Source organism: Heliconius melpomene, chromosome 17 (assembly GCF_056956725.1).
Source record: "Heliconius melpomene rosina isolate 202511_hmr_F chromosome 17, ASM5695672v1, whole genome shotgun sequence".
Lineage (NCBI taxonomy): Eukaryota > Metazoa > Arthropoda > Insecta > Lepidoptera > Nymphalidae > Heliconius > Heliconius melpomene.
The window spans coordinates 4,445,634-4,466,722 of NC_140405.1; the positions used below are offsets into that span (position 1 = coordinate 4,445,634).

The 21,089-nt window shown below is 35.0% G+C and overlaps 4 protein-coding genes across 4 annotated transcripts in view; 3 read left to right on the top strand and 1 right to left on the bottom strand.

Annotated features, from left to right (window-relative positions):
* The window catches only part of LOC146529897 (cytochrome P450 4g15-like), a 286,682-nt gene that overhangs the window by 258,532 nt on the left and 7,061 nt on the right, over positions 1-21,089 (bottom strand). The window lies entirely within an intron of this gene.
* LOC146529903 (NADH-cytochrome b5 reductase 2) overlaps positions 1-21,089 on the top strand; it is a 165,020-nt gene that overhangs the window by 102,695 nt on the left and 41,236 nt on the right. The gene's annotated exons all lie outside the window — the stretch shown is intronic.
* Positions 1,099-15,536, top strand: LOC146529907 (proton-coupled amino acid transporter-like protein pathetic). The gene is made up of 8 exons (XM_085200657.1): positions 1,099-1,413; positions 5,808-5,958; positions 6,205-6,326; positions 12,346-12,430; positions 12,511-12,755; positions 13,092-13,304; positions 14,201-14,370; positions 15,236-15,536. The coding sequence occupies exons 1-8, from the start codon at positions 1,346-1,348 to the stop codon at positions 15,484-15,486; spliced, it is 1,305 nt and encodes a 434-aa protein (XP_085056783.1). The 5' UTR covers positions 1,099-1,345; the 3' UTR covers positions 15,487-15,536.
* On the top strand, positions 15,690-20,356 carry LOC146529908 (proton-coupled amino acid transporter-like protein pathetic). Its single transcript, XM_085200654.1, has 8 exons — positions 15,690-15,912; positions 16,097-16,247; positions 16,408-16,529; positions 17,630-17,714; positions 18,143-18,387; positions 18,939-19,151; positions 19,264-19,433; positions 19,898-20,356. The coding sequence occupies exons 1-8, from the start codon at positions 15,833-15,835 to the stop codon at positions 20,146-20,148; spliced, it is 1,317 nt and encodes a 438-aa protein (XP_085056780.1). The 5' UTR covers positions 15,690-15,832; the 3' UTR covers positions 20,149-20,356.

Below are 21,089 nucleotides of genomic sequence, written 5' to 3' on the forward strand. Positions count from 1 at the left end.
AAAATCGTGATGATGTATTACTTACCGTAGTACAAAATACTAGCGAGCTCATATAGTTTTTCAGCTTCACGTTATATGTATCCCGCACATTGCAGGTTAGACAGAAGGAACCTGGAAACCTAATATTAAGACGTTTCCGTTTGCCACTTTCCGCCGAATTCTGAAAGTATTGCGTATTTATTGGAGGAACTCAACGCTCTATAAATAAGTGTAAAATAAATAGTATTTTTTTTGTTTCAATGTAAAAAAGAATAAAAATATAAAATTAGTTTCTCTTCACACTATCAGCTCATTTCCAAAAATATTATTTTCATTGGTAAACACAAGTGCAGATGAAATTTGATAGTATTCATTAATTCTGTTTGTTTTTCAGACATTGTATCCTATTGTGTTATTTCAGCCATCTGTTTATATAACATTGCTTAATGTGGTGTATAATTTTTAAAGTATTTAATATCTCTTTGTATTTTTGCCTTAGGATTATCGATTATTATATGAAATTAATTAGGTGTTTCATCATCATCATCATCTCTTTTGTCCACTGCTGGACATAGACCCATCCGTTTCCCGCCAACCTCTTTATATCGTCGGCCCATATAGCAGGGGGTCGTCCCACCGGTCGTTTTGTACGGGGTCTCCACTCTAAGACACGTCTGCCCCAGCGGCCGTCGGCTATACGACAGATATGCCCCGCCCATTGCCACTTCAGCTTACCAATTCTTTAAGCTATGTCGGTAACTCTGGATCTCCTCCTGAGTTTCATTGTTTAATATTATGAAATGCCACTAGGAAACATTTATATAAAAATATGCACTTTAAAGGAAAACATTTATGTATAAAACAGCAATAAAAACATATGAGCGGAAAACTTTAAAAACATAAATAAATTAACTAAATCTCCAGAGCATGACGATGAAAATTAAAATATTTAAAATATTACATGCCTAATTACATACGACATTGCGTCATTTTCGAGGCATTGTCATTATCACAGCTCTCGTAGATCAGTGCGGAAAGGTTCGCGCAGTGATTGGCTTATCAGTTTCACAAATAAACCGTTCAGTATTAACTTAAGACTTACCTGCAATTATAGTTTAATCTTACTATATCACGATTGGCCTCGCGTACACCTATAGAACTATTTAATATGAAGAAAATGTTTATCGTATCTGACGCAAATATTCTTTACATTAAACTGTAACATATGTTTGTTGTATTTTTTTTTTATTTAATTCGACGATAAGTTCTCGAAGTGTGTTAATTGTTTCTGAAAATTGACAATAATTGCGAGTTTTGTAGTGTGTTTCTCGCATTTTCAAAGAGTGTAACTTTATTTTTAACAAAAATGAGTAAAGACAAAGAAAAAGAAGAATATAATCCGTATGAACATAGAATAGTTGAGAAGCCAAGTTCGTAAGTATTCAATTAGAGTGAACTATTTATTTTTTGTACGTTTTATTATTACTAAATGTTTTATATGCCAGATTGCACAAATATATTTAAAATATTAATGCACATTTATAAAGGAATCTATAATACAAAAACAATACTTTTTTATGTACTTACTATAAATATAATTACGATAAATAGTCTTATATCTAGTAAATTTTAATACTGAACCATTGTTATCTGAATATAAGGTTTAATTTAGGGCATAGAAGAAAATTTTTGGACATATGAAGAATAAATTACAAAAAAAAATGTAGATATCAGCTAAATAAACCAGCTTGGGTAACTAGTATTCATCAGTTAAATAAACCTTGTGTGTACTTGTATCTCGCACACAGCAGGGTAGGCAGAAGGAACTTAATGTTAACACACTCTGTTCTCCAATTTCCACCAAATTCTGAAGGCATTGCGTGTTGAATGATGGAAATCACTTTGCCCTGAACTTCGCTTTGCCTCGACACCAGAACGAAAAATAAAGAAATGAAAATATTTAATTTCCTCGAGTGGGAATCAACCCACAACCTATTATGTTTACAGTCTCACGCTTGTGCCCCTGCGCCACTAATGGTGTTAAAAATTACTATATAGATAAATTCTACATATTAATCCATATCGCTATTGTTATTATTTATTTTGTAGCTTGTTAGTTTATATTCATACTAGCGGACGCGCGCAGCTTCGCTAGTTCACTTAGGGGTGAATTCTAATAACCCATGAAACATGTGTTCAATGAAATATTTTTAAGTGTCTAAATTTCAAATTTTATAAAAATTGGTGGCGATTTAAAGATTTTTCCATACAAACTTTCAACCCCTTATTTGCACCCTTAGGGGGTGAATTCTAGAAATCCATGAAACATATGTTCAATTAAATATTTTTAAGAGTCTAAATATCAAATTTTATAAAAATCGGTGGCGATTTAAGAATTTTCCCATACAAACTTTCAACCCCTTATTTGCAGCCTTAGGGGGTGAATTCTAGAAAACCATGAAACATGTGTTTAATTATATGCGTTTAAGAGTCTGAATTTCAAATTTTATAAAAATTGGTAACGATTTCAAAAAAAACCTATGCAAATTTTCAACCCCTTATTTGCACCCTTAGGGGAAGAATTCTAGAAAACGATGAAACACGTATTCAATTAAATACTTTTAAATATCTAAATTTCAAATTTTATTAAAATCGGTGCCAATTTAATTTTTTTTCCATACAAACTTTGAACCCCTATTTCACCCCTTTAGGATAAAAATTTTTCAAAATCCCTTCTTAGTGGATGTCCAGATTACAAAAGTAAACATCTGTCCAAATTTCACGTTTCTACCATCAGCGGTTACGGCTGTGCGTGCGTCTTACCTTAGTCAGTGAGGACAAGTCCTTTTATATATATAGACTAGCGGACGCGCGCAGCTTCACTTGCCTATTTAAGGGTGAATTCTAATAACCCATGAAACATGTGTTCAATGAAATATTTTTAAGTCTAAATTTCAAATTTTATAAAAATCGGTGGCGATTTAAAGATTTTTCCATACAAACTTTCAATCCCTTATTTGCACCCTTAGGTGGTGAATTCTAGAAAGCCATGAAACACATGTTCAATTAAATATTTTTAAGAGTCTAAATTTCAAATTTTATAATAATCGGTGGCGTTTTAAATATTTTTTCATACAAACTTTCAACCCCTTATTTGCACCCTTAGAGGGAGAATTCTAGAAATCGATGAAACATGTGTTCAATTAAATACTTTTAAAAATCTAAATTTCAAATTTTATGAAAATCGGTGCCGATTTATTTTTTTTTCCATACAAATTTTCAACCCCTATTTCACCCCTTTAGGGTTAAAATTTTTCAAAATCCCTTCTTAGTGGATGTCCAGATTACGAAAGTAAACATCTGTCCAAATTTGACGTTTCTACCCTCAGCGGTTACGGCTGTGCGTGCGTCTTACCTCAGTCAGTGAGGACAAGTCCTTTTATATATATAGATAGATTAGGAACGCTACACTAATTCGTCATACATTTAATTAAATACGTAACATTGCATGCATTATCAAATGAGTTTGATTACTTCGAATTATAGCTTGAATTTTAATTCAATAAAGTCGATTCCATTATGGTACAGTTTCTTGATATTTGACTGTGCCACAGACCCCCGCTACGTTCGAAAACGTGCGACACTAATTACTTAACTAAACTATTATACGATTCTTAACTTACATAACATTAGCCTTTTTGTATAATGATTTAGTGATAAAACTTAAAATGTCAAATATATGATAAATACGAGTATATATAGTGACGAGTCACTAGCCATCGAGATGGCTAATATTTTTTTTAAAATTTGGCATTGATTTTATCCACTAGAACTAGTTCCAATTCATAATATATCACAGATTAAATATATAAATTTGAATTTGTAAATATCCTATTCCAAGATATTTCCTTGCATTCATAATATTACGATTAATCATATTTGTGACAAACATGACACCATTATGGGCTCTAATAAATTACCCTACAAGTGCAATATACATATACTTAGTGTGTCATAACGTGTCAAAGTCATCATCAGTCAAAATTGATATCCTGTAGATGATGAGGATAGGCTTACTCAACACGGTTTTGGGATTATAATCTTATTATTATTATTATAATGTCTCACTGATGAAAGGCAAATAAAATGTGTAAAGAAAATAAAAGTGTAAAAGAGGTTGTATTTGTATATTGAATGAAATGATTTAAATATCTAAAATAGATTAAAGATTTTAAATTTAAACAATATCAAAAATTTTAAACACGGGAAAATGACAGAAAGCGGTAATCAAAAATAAAGAAGATTTACTGCATTTCCTTCTTATTTGTCAATATTACTTTGTAAATTTAACCAAAAAGTGAATAGACATAGATTATATTTATCTGACAATATTGATCCAAAGTACGCTACTTATATAATATACTTAAGAAACAAAACATGAACATACTAAATACACTATAAAACAGAATAGGGTAAACCATGGATAGTTGCGGCACTATTCGGAAAAGTAGTACCTGTAATAAATAAATAAATTTTTAACAAAAAGAAAAGCCGACTTCTAACAACGAACTAAAAAGTTCTAAAATAATTTTACAAAGATTTTATAATTTTGAAGTTGGTGTCAAGCTAATGCTACATTACCTTACTACAATATCAAACAGGCTTAGTAAAAGCCTGTTTGTTTTAGTTGGCACCAGTAATGCAGTCGAATTGATAACCTCTTTTTCTTACAGAAGTCGTTTAAAAAATGCATTTATTAATTAAACACGTATATGAAAATATATGTTAATAGTAAGTAACATATGTTAATAGTAAGTAAGTAAAAGTAAACATATAGTTATTTTAGTTTAATATTTTGTTAAATAATTTCAACAAAATGTTTACGGTATAATGTGCTATATTTTTTTGATGCAACATTAATTAAGTTATTATATTAACAATGCACGCGGAGAAATTACATGTTTCGTCAGTTTGTCTTGCACATCGTTTCTTATGCATTCTTTAGTCTTTGTTTTTATTCGTAAAACATAAAAGTGATTACTGCGTGTTATATCTAGAAGACAGATGTATACTGTCGCTGATTTCTACATTGAACTTTTAAAGGATTGCAATATAATCTATATATATAAAAGGACTTGTAACATATAAAGGTCATATATTACTTTTAACTTCAAACGACTATGTAGCGCATGACGAGTCACGAGCACGATGCTATGACCGCTCTGCTGCTGTATTTTAAAACTGTGATATCTTCTAAAATATACATTTCCATTATATGCTGTAAAATGCCAATTTTAATCTATATAAAGCGAACAACATATGTAACGTATTTAATTGGATAAGGAATAATATTTTATTTTTGAGAATAGTTTTCTTGTAATTTGTAAAACACAAAAATGGATACTGTAGGTTATCCTTAAGAGATAAATATATATATGTGGTAGCTGACTTATTTACATTCCTTAGGAGTGCTAAAAGCTATGTAGCATTGCGGTGTATTTGTTTATTTACTTTAGACAACGAAATAATAATAATAATGGCTGACATCAGATTGCTTTAATTTCATTCGTTCTTAAAAAAATCCGTGATATCGTATAAATAAGTCACAATAAGACGACCAAAAAATAATTACAAACGAATATTTGAACATTTCTTATAAAAAAATATTGAATTGTGATAAACTTAACCCGGAGAAATAGTAAGACAGACAGATATAGAGACACAAATTAAGAAAAAAAAAATTATCAGAGCCAAGGAAAAAAAATATTTACTACATAGAAACAAATAGATAGATAATTAATTATTTATTATGACATTTTTTATTACAGAGACATAAGAGCCACAGCTAATATAATCAAAGCGTCGTTGGGGTCCGGTTTGCTGGCTGGACCACTCGCCTTCTCCAACTCTGGATGGGGGGTGGGTATCGTCGGCACTCTCTTAATCGGTTTCATATGCGGCCACTGCGTCCATATACTTGTAAGTATACGGGACAAAACTTATATATAACTTTTTGTTAAAACAATTTTATAATAGTTATTAAAAGCAATCTATAATACAATTGAAAGTAATATTTAATAAAATATATACAGCTTTTTATGTATTTAATTAAGGGTATATTTTATTAGCTGTTATGAAAAACTAAAATTAGCTTTTAAATATATAGCATTATATTATACTGACTGGACTGTTGGGGGCACTAAAACTACTATTTCATAATGATAGGTAAAAACGTCCCGTGGCTGTTGCAAGATAGAAAGGAAACCGCTACTCGGCTATGCTGACACATGTAAATCGGCGTTTCAAAATGGACCAAAAGGTGCCCAACGTTATTCACATGCTGCCAGGTAAGTATAAGTTACAGTTAAATATAATAACATATTTATCTTAATTTATAAGAACTTATGAGGCCAGTCGTGGCGCAGGGAATCAAGGGTGTGACTGTAAATGCAACGGTTGGGAATTCGATTCCCACTCGAAGGAAACTAAATCTTTAATATTTTAATTATCTTGCTCCGGTAACGAGGCAAAATATTGCGTTCAACTCAACACGCTAATGCGGCTTAAGAAATCGGCGAAAAGTGGGGTACGGTGTATCTTAGCGCTAGGTTCATTATTTAATAAAACACATGATGTACCGTACTTCGTAAACCATCTATAATAAGGAACATGTATAAAATTTTTACTTGTCTCGATATTTTTTTACGTGTCTTTATTATCATCACATTACAATTAAACAATATTTTTAAACTTCTTTATTATTTAACCCTATAAAATATTATTTGAAAAAAGAAAGATAATAAAAGTCAATTTAAATTTGCAAAACGCGCCACCATTGGTGGAAACCGTTCGTCCCAGACATTACAGGAGACAAAAAAATGGTTGTACCGGCGTCAATATGTGTAATGTTTTAATTGTGTTTGCAAGAAAAATAGTTTAAGTCATATATTTTTCGAGTTATTTTTCAAGTCAATATATTCTATAATAAATGTTAATTTATGGATAGAATGTTTCGCAACAAATTCCTATTTCAAGACGTCATTGAACCTTGCCCGAATATTTTCAAATTTTTTAATTTATATTTTTTTCTACCTTATGAAGATGTAAATGATTATTTAAGAAATTAAAAAAAAACCCATGCATATTCCCTATTTCGTAGGTAGGAAACTTGAAATAATATACATATGTTGATTGTAAGGGCACTGCCCAGATGCGTTACCTTCTTTATTTAAAATTACTTTTTTAACGACTTCATTCCGTTGCTTTATTACAGACTGATAAAAAATAACATTGAATATTAATTTTGTACCTACCTAAATTAAGAACAAAAGAATAAAACGTCATACATATGTAATTGTTTTCTCAAATTGAACATTAAAATTGAAACCCGAAGACTAAGCTGCAAAGATTATTATTGTAAGCCATAAGAAATTCAAAAGATTTTGTGCTAAATTTAAAAATTTATGACAGTACATAAGGCATTGTATTTGTATAATACACCTTTTTTGCATTAGAATTTTCAGGTTTTGTGAAATTAACTCCAAGGTTGTTTTAAGATAAAGTTGGAAATAGCATCATTATATACATATATGTTGGTATAACGTATGTATTTGTAATTTCAATAACCAATAAAAGTCAAGTTATTTAAATATATACATAAGTTAAAAATATTCATAATCAAAAAAACCGTTAATTGTTGTCCGCGTCCGTAGGCGAAGCCCAGTATGGACTTCATGACTCTAGATACCCTACACGTGACCCCTGGGCAGTGCTAAATGGACAACACTCTTTCCGGTGGTAGGCTCCGGCCGTGGCTGGTTACCACCCTACTAACTAAATCGTACCGCCAAACGGTATCACCGCGTTCCGGTACGCAGCTAGTAGTAGCCTATGTGGAGGTTGGGTCTGTGCAGTTGCATCTTGACAGTAAGCGGTTTGGAGCGCCTGACTGTCGCGGCACCGGGTGTCTGGCTCTGGAGGCTAGCGGGATCCGAAGCACGGTGCACCGCTGGCCGACCGTAGGCAGTTGGGGGCCCAAGTAGCGGGAAAGCCACCCGTGAAAGGCTGCCCCGCCACCTGACGAAAAATCCCGGGTTGTTCCACCTTGCCGGTTGGCGACCGGATGGGAGGACCAGGTGAGCATCCCCGGGGGGGTTCGGGCGTCCCCGCGGTCTCCAAGCCAGCCTCTTCTGTGTGTGGTCGCAGTCAGCTCGCTCCTTTGGCTAAACGAGTCAGGATGCCTCGCACAACTGCCTTCTTCCTGCCTATTCACTTCTTCTCTCGTCTCAAATAATAATATTATGAAGCACAGAAACAGAAACAAGGTTAAACAGCGGTTGCACGTCCTCCCATTGAAAGTGCACCTCACCAATATTCGAGGCTTGCACTCTAATATCAACGCCGTCCACCACCACCTAGAGACCGAAAGACCGCATCTTCTGTTCCTAACTGAGACGCAGATCAAATGTCCAGCTGACGCTTCGTACCTCAACTATCCTGGCTACTCCTTGGAACACAGGTTCGAACTGCGAGCAGGGGTCTGCGTGTACGTTCGCGATGACATCTGCATCAAGCGTCTCAAAAACCTTGAGGTACCGGGTTTTTCTTTACTTTGGGTACTGGTCGATACTGGAGCAACACAAAATGTGTATGCTGGTGTCTATCGCTCGCACAGTGGGGATGCGGAGACAACCAGGCTCTTTGGTCATCTCAACGAAGCTGCTGAGGAGATTCAGCAGAGGTATCCAGCCGCACAGTTATTCATTCTGGGGGACTTCAATGCTCACCACAAAGAGTGGCTGTTCCCATACCAGACGACTGACCACGCTGGACGTGAAGCGCGCAAATTTTCACTATTGCAAAATCTTTCCCAGCTGGTCAATTGTGCGACGAGGGTCCCCGATGTTGGGTCCCACACAGCTAATTGCTTAGACCTTCTGTTGACTACAGACCCAGACCGATGCTCTGTGGCAGTTACGGCCCCGTTGGGCTCCTCTGACCACTGTCTGGTGAAGTCTGTATCCGTCTACTCACCACCCGATCAGGGCCCTTGCGGTATAAGACGGGTGTGGCGATACAAGTCAGCAGACTGGGATGAGATGCGCCACTTCTTTTCAGCTTATCCTTGGAGATCTTGTTTTTCTTCAGGAGAATCGTCGAGCTGCGCAGAAGCCATAACCGAAGTCTTACGGCAGGGCATGGAGTATTTCATACCATACTCTGATATTCCTTCTGGTGGTAAAGCTCGCCCATGGTTTGACGCTGACTGTGACCGTGCAGAAGCGCGGAAACAGAAGGCGTACACTGCCTGGGCTGATGCTCGCACGCACAAAGCTCCGAATACTCGTGAACTGAAGAAAAACTACAACAGGGCCTCCAGGCTAGGCAAAAAAGAATTACGCAGAGCTCGTTTCGACCGCATTCGTAAAGTAGGCGCTAAGCTTGCCTCGTACCCAGCGGGTAGTAAGGCATTTTGGTCACTTGCGAAAGCGGTCGAAACTAACTTCTGTCGGCCCTCTTTGCCGCCCTTGCAGAGGCCAGATGGTTCGCTTGCTCACACTGCGGAAGATAAAGCGAACTTGTTCGCTTCTATGTTTGCGGATAACTCGCGTCTAGATGATGCTGGTAAAACACCACCATCATTACCCCGCGCCGACTGCTCTATGGCAGCTGTCCGCATTCGCCAAAAAGAGGTACGCGTAGCCCTGCAAAATCTAGACGTGAATAAGGCGAGCGGCCCAGACGGCATTCCTGCGATTGTGCTGCGAAACTGTGCACCTGAGTTGTCTCCTATTCTAACACGCCTGTTTCGACTCTCACTAGAGACTGGGGTAGTGCCCAAGTCGTGGAAGCTTGCAAACGTGCAACCTGTGCCCAAAAAAGGCAGTCGGGCTGACCCTGCCAACTACAGGCCGATATCAGTCACCTCCATACTCTGCAAGACTATGGAGCGTGTACTGAACAAAAGGCTTGTGGCATATCTGGAGGATAATGATCTCCTAAGCGATAACCAGTACGGATTTCGTAAAGGACGATCGACGGGAGATCTCCTTGTGTATGTCACTCACGTATGGGGCGAGGCTATCGAGAGATATGGCGAGGCCCTTGCCGTGTCTCTCGATATCTCTAAAGCATTTGACAGGGTCTGGCACGCAAGCCTCATAAGTAAGCTTCCCGCATACGGAATACCGCCTGACCTTTGCATTTGGATATCAGACTTCTTGAGTGAGCGATCGATACAAGTTGTCCTTGATGGCCGCGTATCTGATCAACAGGCTATAAATGCCGGTGTTCCTCAAGGTTCTGTTCTGTCCGCAACCCTATTCCTGCTGCACATCAACGATATGTTAGTACCCGGTATCGTTGGGTACGCTGATGACAGCACGGTTGTTGACAAATATCTGTCTAATGCGAAGGCCAACCGGAACGAAATCCAGTCTTGTCGGGAGTCTATGATCAGTCGTCTGAATCTGGCACTTCAGGGCGTCTCCGAATGGGGTGATGCTAATCTTGTCAGGTTTAACGCTACCAAAACTCAGGCGTGTTTATTCTCTACAAAACGGAGCCCCTTCGATCTTACTCCGACTTTCCGAGATGTACCCGTGCCGATGGCTGACCATCTTGAGCTTCTTGGCATTAACCTTACGTCAGATCTGAACTTTGGACGTTATATCGAGTCTCTGGCTACTACAGCAGCTAAAAAACTAGGTGTCCTCTCAAGGGTTAGGCAGTATTTCACACCGGGACAGCTTCTTCAACTTTATCAAGCTCAAGTCCGATCGTGTATGGAGTACTACTGTCACCTATGGGATGGATCTGCTAAATATCAGCTAGCGACCTTAGACGCGATTGAAAATCGCGCCAAGAAGCTCATTGGCGACACAGAGCTTGTTGAGGCAAAGCTGCAAAGCCTCGAACACCGTCGTAAAGTAGCATGCCTGTCGGTATTCTATAGGGTACATTTCGGAGAGTGTGCAGCAGCGTTGCATGACCTGATACCCTCTTCTCCTTTCCATCAGCAGAGCACTAGACGTAGGCTGGGGTTTCACCCATATGTTATCGATGTGCCTGCTTCTCGTACGCAGCGCTTCGCCTCCACTTTCCTTATAAGAACAGCTAAGGAGTGGAACTCCCTGCCTGCTCAACTGTTCCCCGTTAAATATAACCTGACCGTCTTCAAGGAAAGAGTGAATAGGCATTTTCTGGGTAAGCATGCTCCACCATCGTTCGCATCGTCACTTACCACCAGGTGAGATAGCGGACAAATGCTTACCCATCTTCAATAAAAAAAAAAAAAAAAAAAAAAAAACCTAGCTTCACCCTATATCCCGCACACAGCAGGATAGACAGAAAGAACCTCTCTCCAGTGATGTCTCCTGACATCACGTTGAAGACACTTCGTTCCCCACCTTTCGCTGAATTCTGGAGGAATTGCGTGCGGAACTGAAAACTGCGCTTTTCCTGGACACCAGAGCGAAGAAATGAAAATATACTTTTAAATAAATATTTCATTTCCTCGAGCGGGGATCGAACCCACAACCAGTACGGTAACACTTTGTGCGCCTGCGCCACGACTGGGCTCATATTTATAATACATATTACAACATTTTATAAAAACATCTTTGCCAATGTACTTACAGGATACCCGCCCTGTTCAATTAACAATAGCGCTACATCCTTGTCGGTTATTCATTAGATCGTTACACCGGCACCGATTATTACACAAATTTCACTTATCACGCTACCACACCTTAAAAAGGTATAATGTTATTATACCTAAATAACTCTAATTAGGCAATTTAATTACATTTACTATTGCTATAAAATGTATGTATGTATGTGTGTATGTATGTAATACATATATATTCAGGTTGCCTTAAGGTTGCCTGGAAGAGATTGCTCATTTAGGCTGCCTGTTGTGCTATTTTACGTTTAATTGTTAATTCATCCACCCTCATTAACAAGATTAAATAATCTATTAATAGTAAATAAATTATAATTCGACTAAATAAAACACTACGGTCTTATGTTATTCCAAAATGTATGCACATTTGATAGTCCTATTGAATATATGACAAAAAAAAATCTTTTTAAAACTGATTTAGTGGTTTTAACTAGCACGTTTCCTGTATAATATCTAATACACTAAAACCAGCTTCACGCTGTATCCCGCATACAGCAGGGTAGGCCGAGGGAACCCAGTGCTAAGACACTCCGCGTTCTCCACAATTACAACTAATAATTGATAGCCTCAAGTGGGGATCGAATTCACAATCATCGCTTTACAGTCACACCCTTGAGCCCCTGCGCCATAACGGTCTCTAATATCTACTATATTATAATTAAACAATTGTTTTTATGTTTCAGTATATTTGCGGAGTTCGCGTTGGTTTCAACATACGTGGGCGTCTGCTGCATTTATACTGTACTCATATCCGACTCTATAAAACAAGTCTGTTTCTTATATATAATAATATTTATTATAATTTTATCTTAATTTATGAAACAACTTAATTTTTTCTCATATTACAGATCGTCGATAGGTATATTCCAAGCGTGAACCTATCCGTCGAATACTACTGTTTGATCATCTTAATACCCTTGTGCCTACTATGTCAAGTGCGATATTTGAAATTTCTTGCAATTTTTTCAATGCTGGCCAATATTTTTCTAGTACTAACATACTTCATATGCTTATACTATATTTTTGGAGGGGAAATCAGCTTCGCAGACAAAAAAGTAGTCGGCAATCCTGCAAGACTTCCTGCGTTCTTATCGTAAGTATGTTACAGTGCCGTCACGTTAATTTCACTTATTGTTCTTCTTCAATTGAAACAATACCTGGATGTGTATTAAATCATTGTACAAGAATTACCTTATCATATTAATGTTTCTAAATTTTGATTATATGATATGTATCTACGTTATCTATATTTTTCTAATGATTAAAATAATTTTCAGCCCCCGCTTTGATAAGACAAAACGCAGCGTTGAGTAACACCACTCTAGGTTCTTGTCTAAGCTAAAAAAAATTACAATCAAATGATCCTTGAAACCTACAAGTTATTTTTTATTATAAGAATAAAAACAGGATTAATTTGGTATATTTTTAGAACTGTAATATTTGCTATGGAGGGTATCGGGGTTGTGATGCCAGTTGAAAACGCCATGAAGAAACCTCAGCATTTCCTCGGGTGTCCAGGAGTACTCGTCGTGGCTATGTCAGCCATTGTCTTCTTCTACAGCACCCTTGGCCTATTTGGGTATTTGAGATATGGAGACGTGCTACGAGGCTCTATCACTTTAAATTTACCCATAGATGAATGGTGAGTTATTTTTAACCGACTTCTGTAAGAGGAGGAGATTATCAATTCGGCGGCGTCAGGAAGGTCTCATTCTCATCTCACGCTCTTGGAGCTTATCCGCTTCGTCATGGACTCCAAGACTACCTCAAATGCATGTGTTGCGTACGCGATCAGACCGCGTTACGCCGGATTTCCAGCTCAACATTTTCATTTTCTTGACGTAAAGCTCCTGAGTGTGCAGAGATAATGCTAGCCATCATACACTGCCGTAAGAAAGAAACGGAATTTTCACTTTCTTCTTCGGAACTCATTACGTTTGTAAATTTGTATTCTGTACCTTGACCAGAAAGTTGAAAATATAGGTATATTTATTATTTCATTTTCCCGAGTAGGAATCGAACCCATCACTTCAAGTCACACGCTTGTGGGGCACACCACTAAATTTAGATATCAGCAGATACTTTAAAAACATCCTATAGTCGACATCAATTGAAATGTTAAACATGTTGCTATCACGGTAGAAACAGTTCCGGCGTTATCTAAAGTCTGCTCTCCAAGAGGATTAAAATATAATACATAGTATGTAAGTACTTGGTTGTTAATGAAGTATGCAGTAAAACTCGACATGAAAATGTGAAAAACAAACTTGTTGATATAATATCTACTTTTGTACTTTAATAGTTAAAACATTCCTAAAATCAAAATCAAGTTTCTTGTTGTTTCAAGTTGTATCCTATACACTGTTGGGTATGCAGAGGAAACATAATGTTAAGACACTCCGTTCCCCACTTTCCGCCAAATTCTGGAGGAATTGCGTGTTGAGTGGCGGATTTAAGGCATTCCAATAAATGACAATTATGAAACAATGTATAAAAGAAAATGTTGCTTTGAAATTTAACCTTTCTATTTTCTTTCAGGCCCGCCATATGCGCAAAAATATTTATTGCACTATCAATTTTCTTTACTTATCCTCTGCAATTCTATGTAGTGTTTGACATCTTTAAGAAATACACTGATCCCCACATAAAGGACAACTACCGTACGATTACTGATATTGTGGCAAGAAATGTCGGTGTTTTAGGTTGTGGTAAGTCATTTTCTTCTTTATAATTGTATGGTAAAGTTAAGACTAAGTTTCCACTCCACTCCGTTTCCACTTTTCGTCTTATTTTCGAAACAATGTATTGAGTGACATAACGCAACGGCTCGATATATTTACAAGCAGGAAAATGAAAATTTTAAATATGATTTTCCTGTCCCCGCTGAGTAGGGCTCGAACCCACAATCATCCACTTACAGTCAGAGTTTGTCCCACTATGCCACAATTGTTTCATATTAGCATTTAGCTATATTTACTGACTTAATAGTTTTTCAATAAATGTTGTAAACTATAATTAAACATAATACACAGGTTGGAATCGTCCGCGCTCCTTTTACGGGAACAGCATATAGGGTAAAATTTTCAAATCCATACATAAAGAAATTAATCAAGGTACCTCAACAATTTTGACGTAGGATTTTTTACCTACTTTACGTAAGCACTTACTACTACAAAAATACAACTAAAGGTTAAACAACTTTGAACTTTATCGCCAATACCTACGAGTCGATTTCGGAATGAAGCGTGTGCGGCGGTATTCCTTTAATAGGTTTATGTATGCGTGCGTCGTCCTTAACAAATGGTGTTTTATTTTACAACGATAATTTTATTATTTATTTTGTTGGAAAAAAAACTTTTTTATTTTTGGAACAAATATTTTATTTTTTAATTGTATTAGACTTTTATAGAGTAGTTAAAACTGTAATTTCATTTAAAATGGTGCTGACAAAAGCACTCTATATAAAATTTAATACGGCTGTAACATCACATTAGTTATGCCTTGCTATATGATTATAAAAGAAATGAAATAACCAAAGAAAATATTAATTTGCATTATACATTTTTATTTCAGTGGGAATCGGTATGGCCTTGCCTCTATTAGAACAAATAATAAACATAGTGGGCGCCTGCTTTTATTCAATTCTTGGTCTCGTGATTCCCGGCATCATAGAAACGGTTTTCCGGTGGGACAATCTCGGAAAATGCAAATGGATTCTCTGGAAAAATGTTTTTATCGTATTCTTTGGACTCTTTTGTCTTGTTTCGGGGTGTACAGTTACTATAATGGACATCATAAAGATATTACACCGTAGAACAGAATAGTGTATCAAAATTAAATTAATTTATTTTATTAAATTAAATTTGTAAAATTATCAGCTTTTTATTTGTTTGTCGTTTCCGATATAATATAAGAGAACTGAAATATCGTAGGACAAGTCACGGTATTACAATTTAGCTAACATATATATAAAATAGTTTTATTTGCTAACAATTATGCTCTAAGAAACTACTATCTACCCCTTATCTTTTGAGTTATAATAATAAAACTAAGATTAAATTAATAAAACTTTTATATTCACCAGCAGAACAAATCAGTTTTAGCTTGTCTGTTCTATGTAACGCAATGTAAATGTAATAAACAGATACTACTTTATACAACTCTGTTATCATGGCTAGTGAGAAGAAAAAAGAATTAGAAGCTCAAGAATATAATCCATTCGATCATCGGGTTATAAAAAAACCTAACTCGTAAGTAGAGCATATTTTTATTTTACGAATGAAATAATGGTTCCTAATTGTTACTTAAATGCGTTCCATATTTTCATAAAATGGAGTTAAGTGCGAATTGAAGTGAACCTATAAGGGTTCCGTTTTTCCCTTTTGAGATACAGAACCCTAAAAGTTGATATGCTTATATAATTCTTTATTTCAGCGATATAAGATCCCTAGCAAACTTAATTAAGGCATCATTAGGGTCCGGTGTATTTGCTGTACCCTTTGCCTTTTCTAATGGAGGATGGGGTGTGGGCATTATCGGCACTATCATTATAGCTTTATTTTGTGGGCATTGTGTTTATATTTTTGTAAGTATCGGTTCATAAAATTTATACATTTTATACAATGTATGATGTAAGTTAATATATTTTTTAAATAATTTTATTTCCTTGTGTTTACAATATATGTTGTAAAGATACTTTACTTACTCATTGACGTAAATATTTCAAATTTTCAACTATTTTATAGGTCAAAACATCTAGGGATTGTTGTAAGCGTGTACAAAAACCCCTATTAGGATATGCAGAGACATGTCAAGTGGTCTTTGCTACTGGACCAAAGGGGCTTAGGCCCTTTGCAAAAACTGCGAAGTAAGATTTAGAATATTTTGCTTCAATATTTCTTATTACATTATTTACTCAGCTAGTATGCACAGAAAATCTAGTGTTAAAACACTCCGTTCCTCACTTTCCGCCGAATTTTCGAGGTATTGCGTATTCAGTGACGGAATTCAACGTCGCACTTAGCCTTGTTACCAGATAGAAGAAATGGAAATATTAATCTATATAAAGATATATAATTGTATGTCCTATATAGAATCGTAAACTTCGCATTTAATCATGTGATTGATGATCTTTAGCGAAGCACACGAAGGTTTCCGAGTTGGTACGATCAATTTTCCACAGATGGCGCCTTCTTGTTGGTGGCCTGGCAAAACACGCAGGATATGGCTAGTAATTAATAATTCTGTCCCCAATTTGGAGTCGAACCCAGAATCGTCGCATTTACAGTCACACGATTGTATCATTGCACTACGACGGCCGATTTTAATGCTTAAAATCTTAGTTTTATGTCTTCGATAATTTATTAATACCATTGGTAGCCGTCCATAAATCAGGTGAAGTTCGAAAAGAGCGGAAGGGAATTGGTCTAAGTCATGATATATCAATGTTCATGTACTCATACAAATATTTTTCACGTGCCTCCTAAAAGGAAAGTCCTTTTATTCTTCTTCTTCTTATAGGGCTTCTTCTTATAGGGCCTCTCCAACTAGTGCAGCATTTAGTCCTGTCTCTGGCTCATCTTTGATGTTCCTCAGCCATGACTTTTTCTACCACTGGTTTTACTTTTCCCAGAAACTTATTTTTATTCAAATACAACAAGCAAATTAAGCAAAGCAAATTTTTTATCATGGTCCTTAATTTTCTAAAATAAAATTATTGTATTTTATTAAATTTAATATTGTATTGTATTGAAGATAATATTTAAAAAATTTGAAGTTTCTTTACTAAAAAATATACGTGTTTTTTAATGGAGAGTGGGGGTTAGTCCTAATCCTCGTATAACCAATGAGGACATTAAAAGATGCTAAGAAATATCACGTGATTATTTGACGGATAAAAAATATAAATGAAATAAATAGTGTTAAAATTGACAAATTATTTAAGCTTCAAAAATTGTTAAATTTCAGCATATTTGCCGAATTTTCTTTGATTTTCGCCTATGTCGGTGCATGTTGCATATTTCACGTGTTAATTGCCGATTCTCTTAAACAGGTTTGTATTTCTTATTTGGCTTATATACCCACTGTTTTCAGAAATAAGAATTAAAATATTGTTTTTTAATTAATATATTATTTTCCCTACTTTTAGCAGGATGGTTTCAGTAGGGTAATGTGTTTTATAGTTTATATATGTTTGTTTTTATATGGCGCTGATGGATTTTAATAATTAAATATATTTATCAGTGGCATTACCGCAGATTGAGAATGTTGAAGTCGGGTTCAAATCTAAGGCACAGAGGCACAAATCTCAGACACATCAAATTAAACTTTAACATTAAATCCCTTAAATATTCATGAAGTATTTTATGTTATGCGCGACCGCTACGGTTCAAATAAACAATTGCCTGCTTAAAGATATTTTAATTCCATTAATGAAAAGTCCTCATAATAAATCCTAATTTTATATTTCTGTGCTTTCAGCTTTTAGATCAATACATGCCAGAATTTATTTTACGGGTGGAGTACTACTGCCTGATAATAATGATACCGTTGATTTTCATGGTACAAATTAAATATTTAAAGTGGTTGTCGTATTTTTCTGCAATAGCTAATGTACTGCTTACATTTACATTTGTAATATGTTGTTTCTACATTTTCAAAGATAAAATAACAATATCAGATAAACATATTGTTGGATTACCTTCAAGATTTCCTATTTTACTTTCGTAAGTGACTCATTATTAAACATTATCTTATACTACTAGGTAATCCTTTAAATTGATTTATAAACAATATTTATGCAGTATGTATGCAATAATAATATTACAAATTAAATATAAAAAGCTTTTAATTAAATTATCTGGACTATATTTGGAATTCTACAAGAAGAAGTTCGTTCGTTTCGTGGAGTAGTGGTGTGGTGTGAGAGGGATCGTAGCTATGGTAGGTCAATAAAAATTGGCACGTCGAGATGAGTTACGAAAGAATAGTAAAAAAGATTTAAGTAGCGAGAATTAGTGATAAGATAGGCTTAGGAAGACCTAGGTTGATCTTCGAAAACGATACTGAAGAAAGGTCACGTAAAATATATGAAGAAGCTGACTACAATAAACGGAACGTAAGATGTGGTAGGACTGTAGCATTTGGTGCTCCATTATCTTTCGCCAGGAATATAAAAGCGTGAAAGTGAAGTTAAAAAAATACAAATGTCTCTATGATTTAATATAATTGTTAATTACTTTTTCATGTATATCTTTATAAAATCTATTTTTTTTAGTACAATTATATTTGCCATGGAAGGAATTGGGATGGTTATGCCAGTTGAAAATAATATGCAAAATCCAGAACATTTCTTAGGCCATACTGGTATTCTAGTAAAGGCAATGACCCTTGTCACGATCCTGTACAGTACTATGGGCCTATTTGGATACCTGAGATATGGCGATGCTTTACGTGGATCTATCACTTTAAATCTTCCAATAGATGAGTGGTAAGCTTGTTCATTTTTTTAAATAATTTAATCTGATACTTTCAAATCGTTTCAATGAAAATTTAACTAATTATTATTTTAAGGACATTTAATTTTTTTTTATCTGTTTAAGGCCTGCTGTCTGCGCCAAAGCTTTCATTACAATTTCTATTTTATTGACCTACCCTCTTCATTTCTACGTAGTATTTGAGGGTTATGAGAGGTACATAGACCCATTCATCAAGAAAGAACACAAAAATGTGGTAGAAATTACTACAAGAATATTTGTACTTTTGTTTTGTGGTAAGTCTATAAACTCTCAACTGAAATAATAATATTTATAAATAATATATCTTATTATTCTACCGTCGCGTCGTGGCGCAGGGGCGGAGGCGTGTAACTGTAACGCGACTGTTAGTTTCCCCTCGGAGACATGAATTTGAATGAATTACTAAATTAAGTTCTTCCCCCTGGTACCAAAGCGAAAAGGACGGCGTTGAGTTCCGCCACACAATACATATTCCTCGAAAATTGGGCGGAAAGTGGGGAACAGAATGTCCCAATACTGTTCTGTTCTGTTCTTTCTAATATGTCCCAATACTAGGTTCCTTCTGCCTACCCTGCTATATACATAAAACTGAAAAAAAAATTGTTCACATAAAGAGTGCACATACAATGACGGATATATACGCAGGTTGAGTAAGCAAAAAGGCTTCTTATGTCTTAATATATTTCCTGTTATACAAATTTGCTTCATTGTTTTTAAGGTTTCATTGCCGCTATACTTCCGATGTTGGAACAGATAATTAATATCGTTGGCTCTATATTCTTCTCTATTCTTGGGCTGATCATTCCAGGAGTCGTTGAAACTGTTGCCAGGTGGAATAACCTTGGCAAATATAATTGGATTTTGTGGAAAAATATGGTTATTCTACTTTTCGGATTGAGCTGCCTTAGCTCTGGTCTTACTGTTACGATAATGGATATAATTAAAATATTAAATAAAAAAATGATTTAAAACTCTATTACAATTAATAAAGACTTATTACTAAATATTACACACACATATATTTATACAAAATATATATTTACATACGCCTATTTGAAATAATATTAGTAAAAAAATATAGAAAACCTTAAGGAGTTTCCTGTAACGTAACTAAATATTATACTCATAAATTATTAAGAGTTCTATATTTTTTGCTTGGTTAATATTGTTATACTTCTATCACACAATGTAAACTATATTTAAATATATATCTTTTTTTAAATTTCTTCTTTTATTTGTTTTTTGATTTCCTCACTAATATTTACTGAAATCCCACTATCTAAGTCATTTTAGCAAAGCTGAAATTTTAAAATTTATTGGTCTAATACAAAGGCGGTCCGATAAATACTTGCGAAAATTTTGAAATGTGGCAATTTTTTTCTTAACATAGACTCTAAGCTAATAACTTCTTGAACTGGATTTACTTTACAAAAAAATTTAAGTCCAAAATAAAACATAATAAACTTTTAAAGTGCCTTTTCATAACAATATTTTTTTTAATATATTTTTTCCGCAATTAACTTTATGAAAGTATTGATTCTGCCAAAAAAAGAAAATAAAAACACAGGAAGAACCTAATATTGAAGAACATTCCATTGTCACTTTCTGTCCAATTTTCGAGACATTGTAATAATTTTCGAATTAATTGGCTGAACTCAAGGCCACCTTATACACGTGTTATACAGGTATTAAAGAAATTCAAATAATTTAAATACATACTATTATATAATCATTCTCCTGAATGAAGCTTCAAGCCACATACATCCTCATACATTTAGACGCAGCCCCACGTGCCATACTACATTGTTTATTGTAGCTTATGTTTTTTAGTATAGTAATCATGATATTATAAACTAAAAAAATATTTTGTTTTTGTAATTGTATTTTTATCATTTATTATATTATTGTTA

Excerpts from the sequence above, each read along its gene's own strand:
- LOC146529907 (XM_085200657.1), top strand. The coding sequence starts at position 1,346 with ATGAGTAAAGACAAAGAAAAAGAAGAATATAATCCGTATGAACATAGA. Across the intron at positions 12,431-12,510 it reads TATCCGACTCTATAAAACAA|ATCGTCGATAGGTATATTCC; the intron begins GTCTGTTTCTTA and ends CTCATATTACAG. Across the intron at positions 13,305-14,200 it reads AATTTACCCATAGATGAATG|GCCCGCCATATGCGCAAAAA; the intron begins GTGAGTTATTTT and ends ATTTTCTTTCAG.
- LOC146529908 (XM_085200654.1), top strand. The coding sequence starts at position 15,833 with ATGGCTAGTGAGAAGAAAAAAGAATTAGAAGCTCAAGAATATAATCCA. Across the intron at positions 17,715-18,142 it reads TTGCCGATTCTCTTAAACAG|CTTTTAGATCAATACATGCC; the intron begins GTTTGTATTTCT and ends CTGTGCTTTCAG. Across the intron at positions 18,388-18,938 it reads AGATTTCCTATTTTACTTTC|TACAATTATATTTGCCATGG; the intron begins GTAAGTGACTCA and ends TATTTTTTTTAG.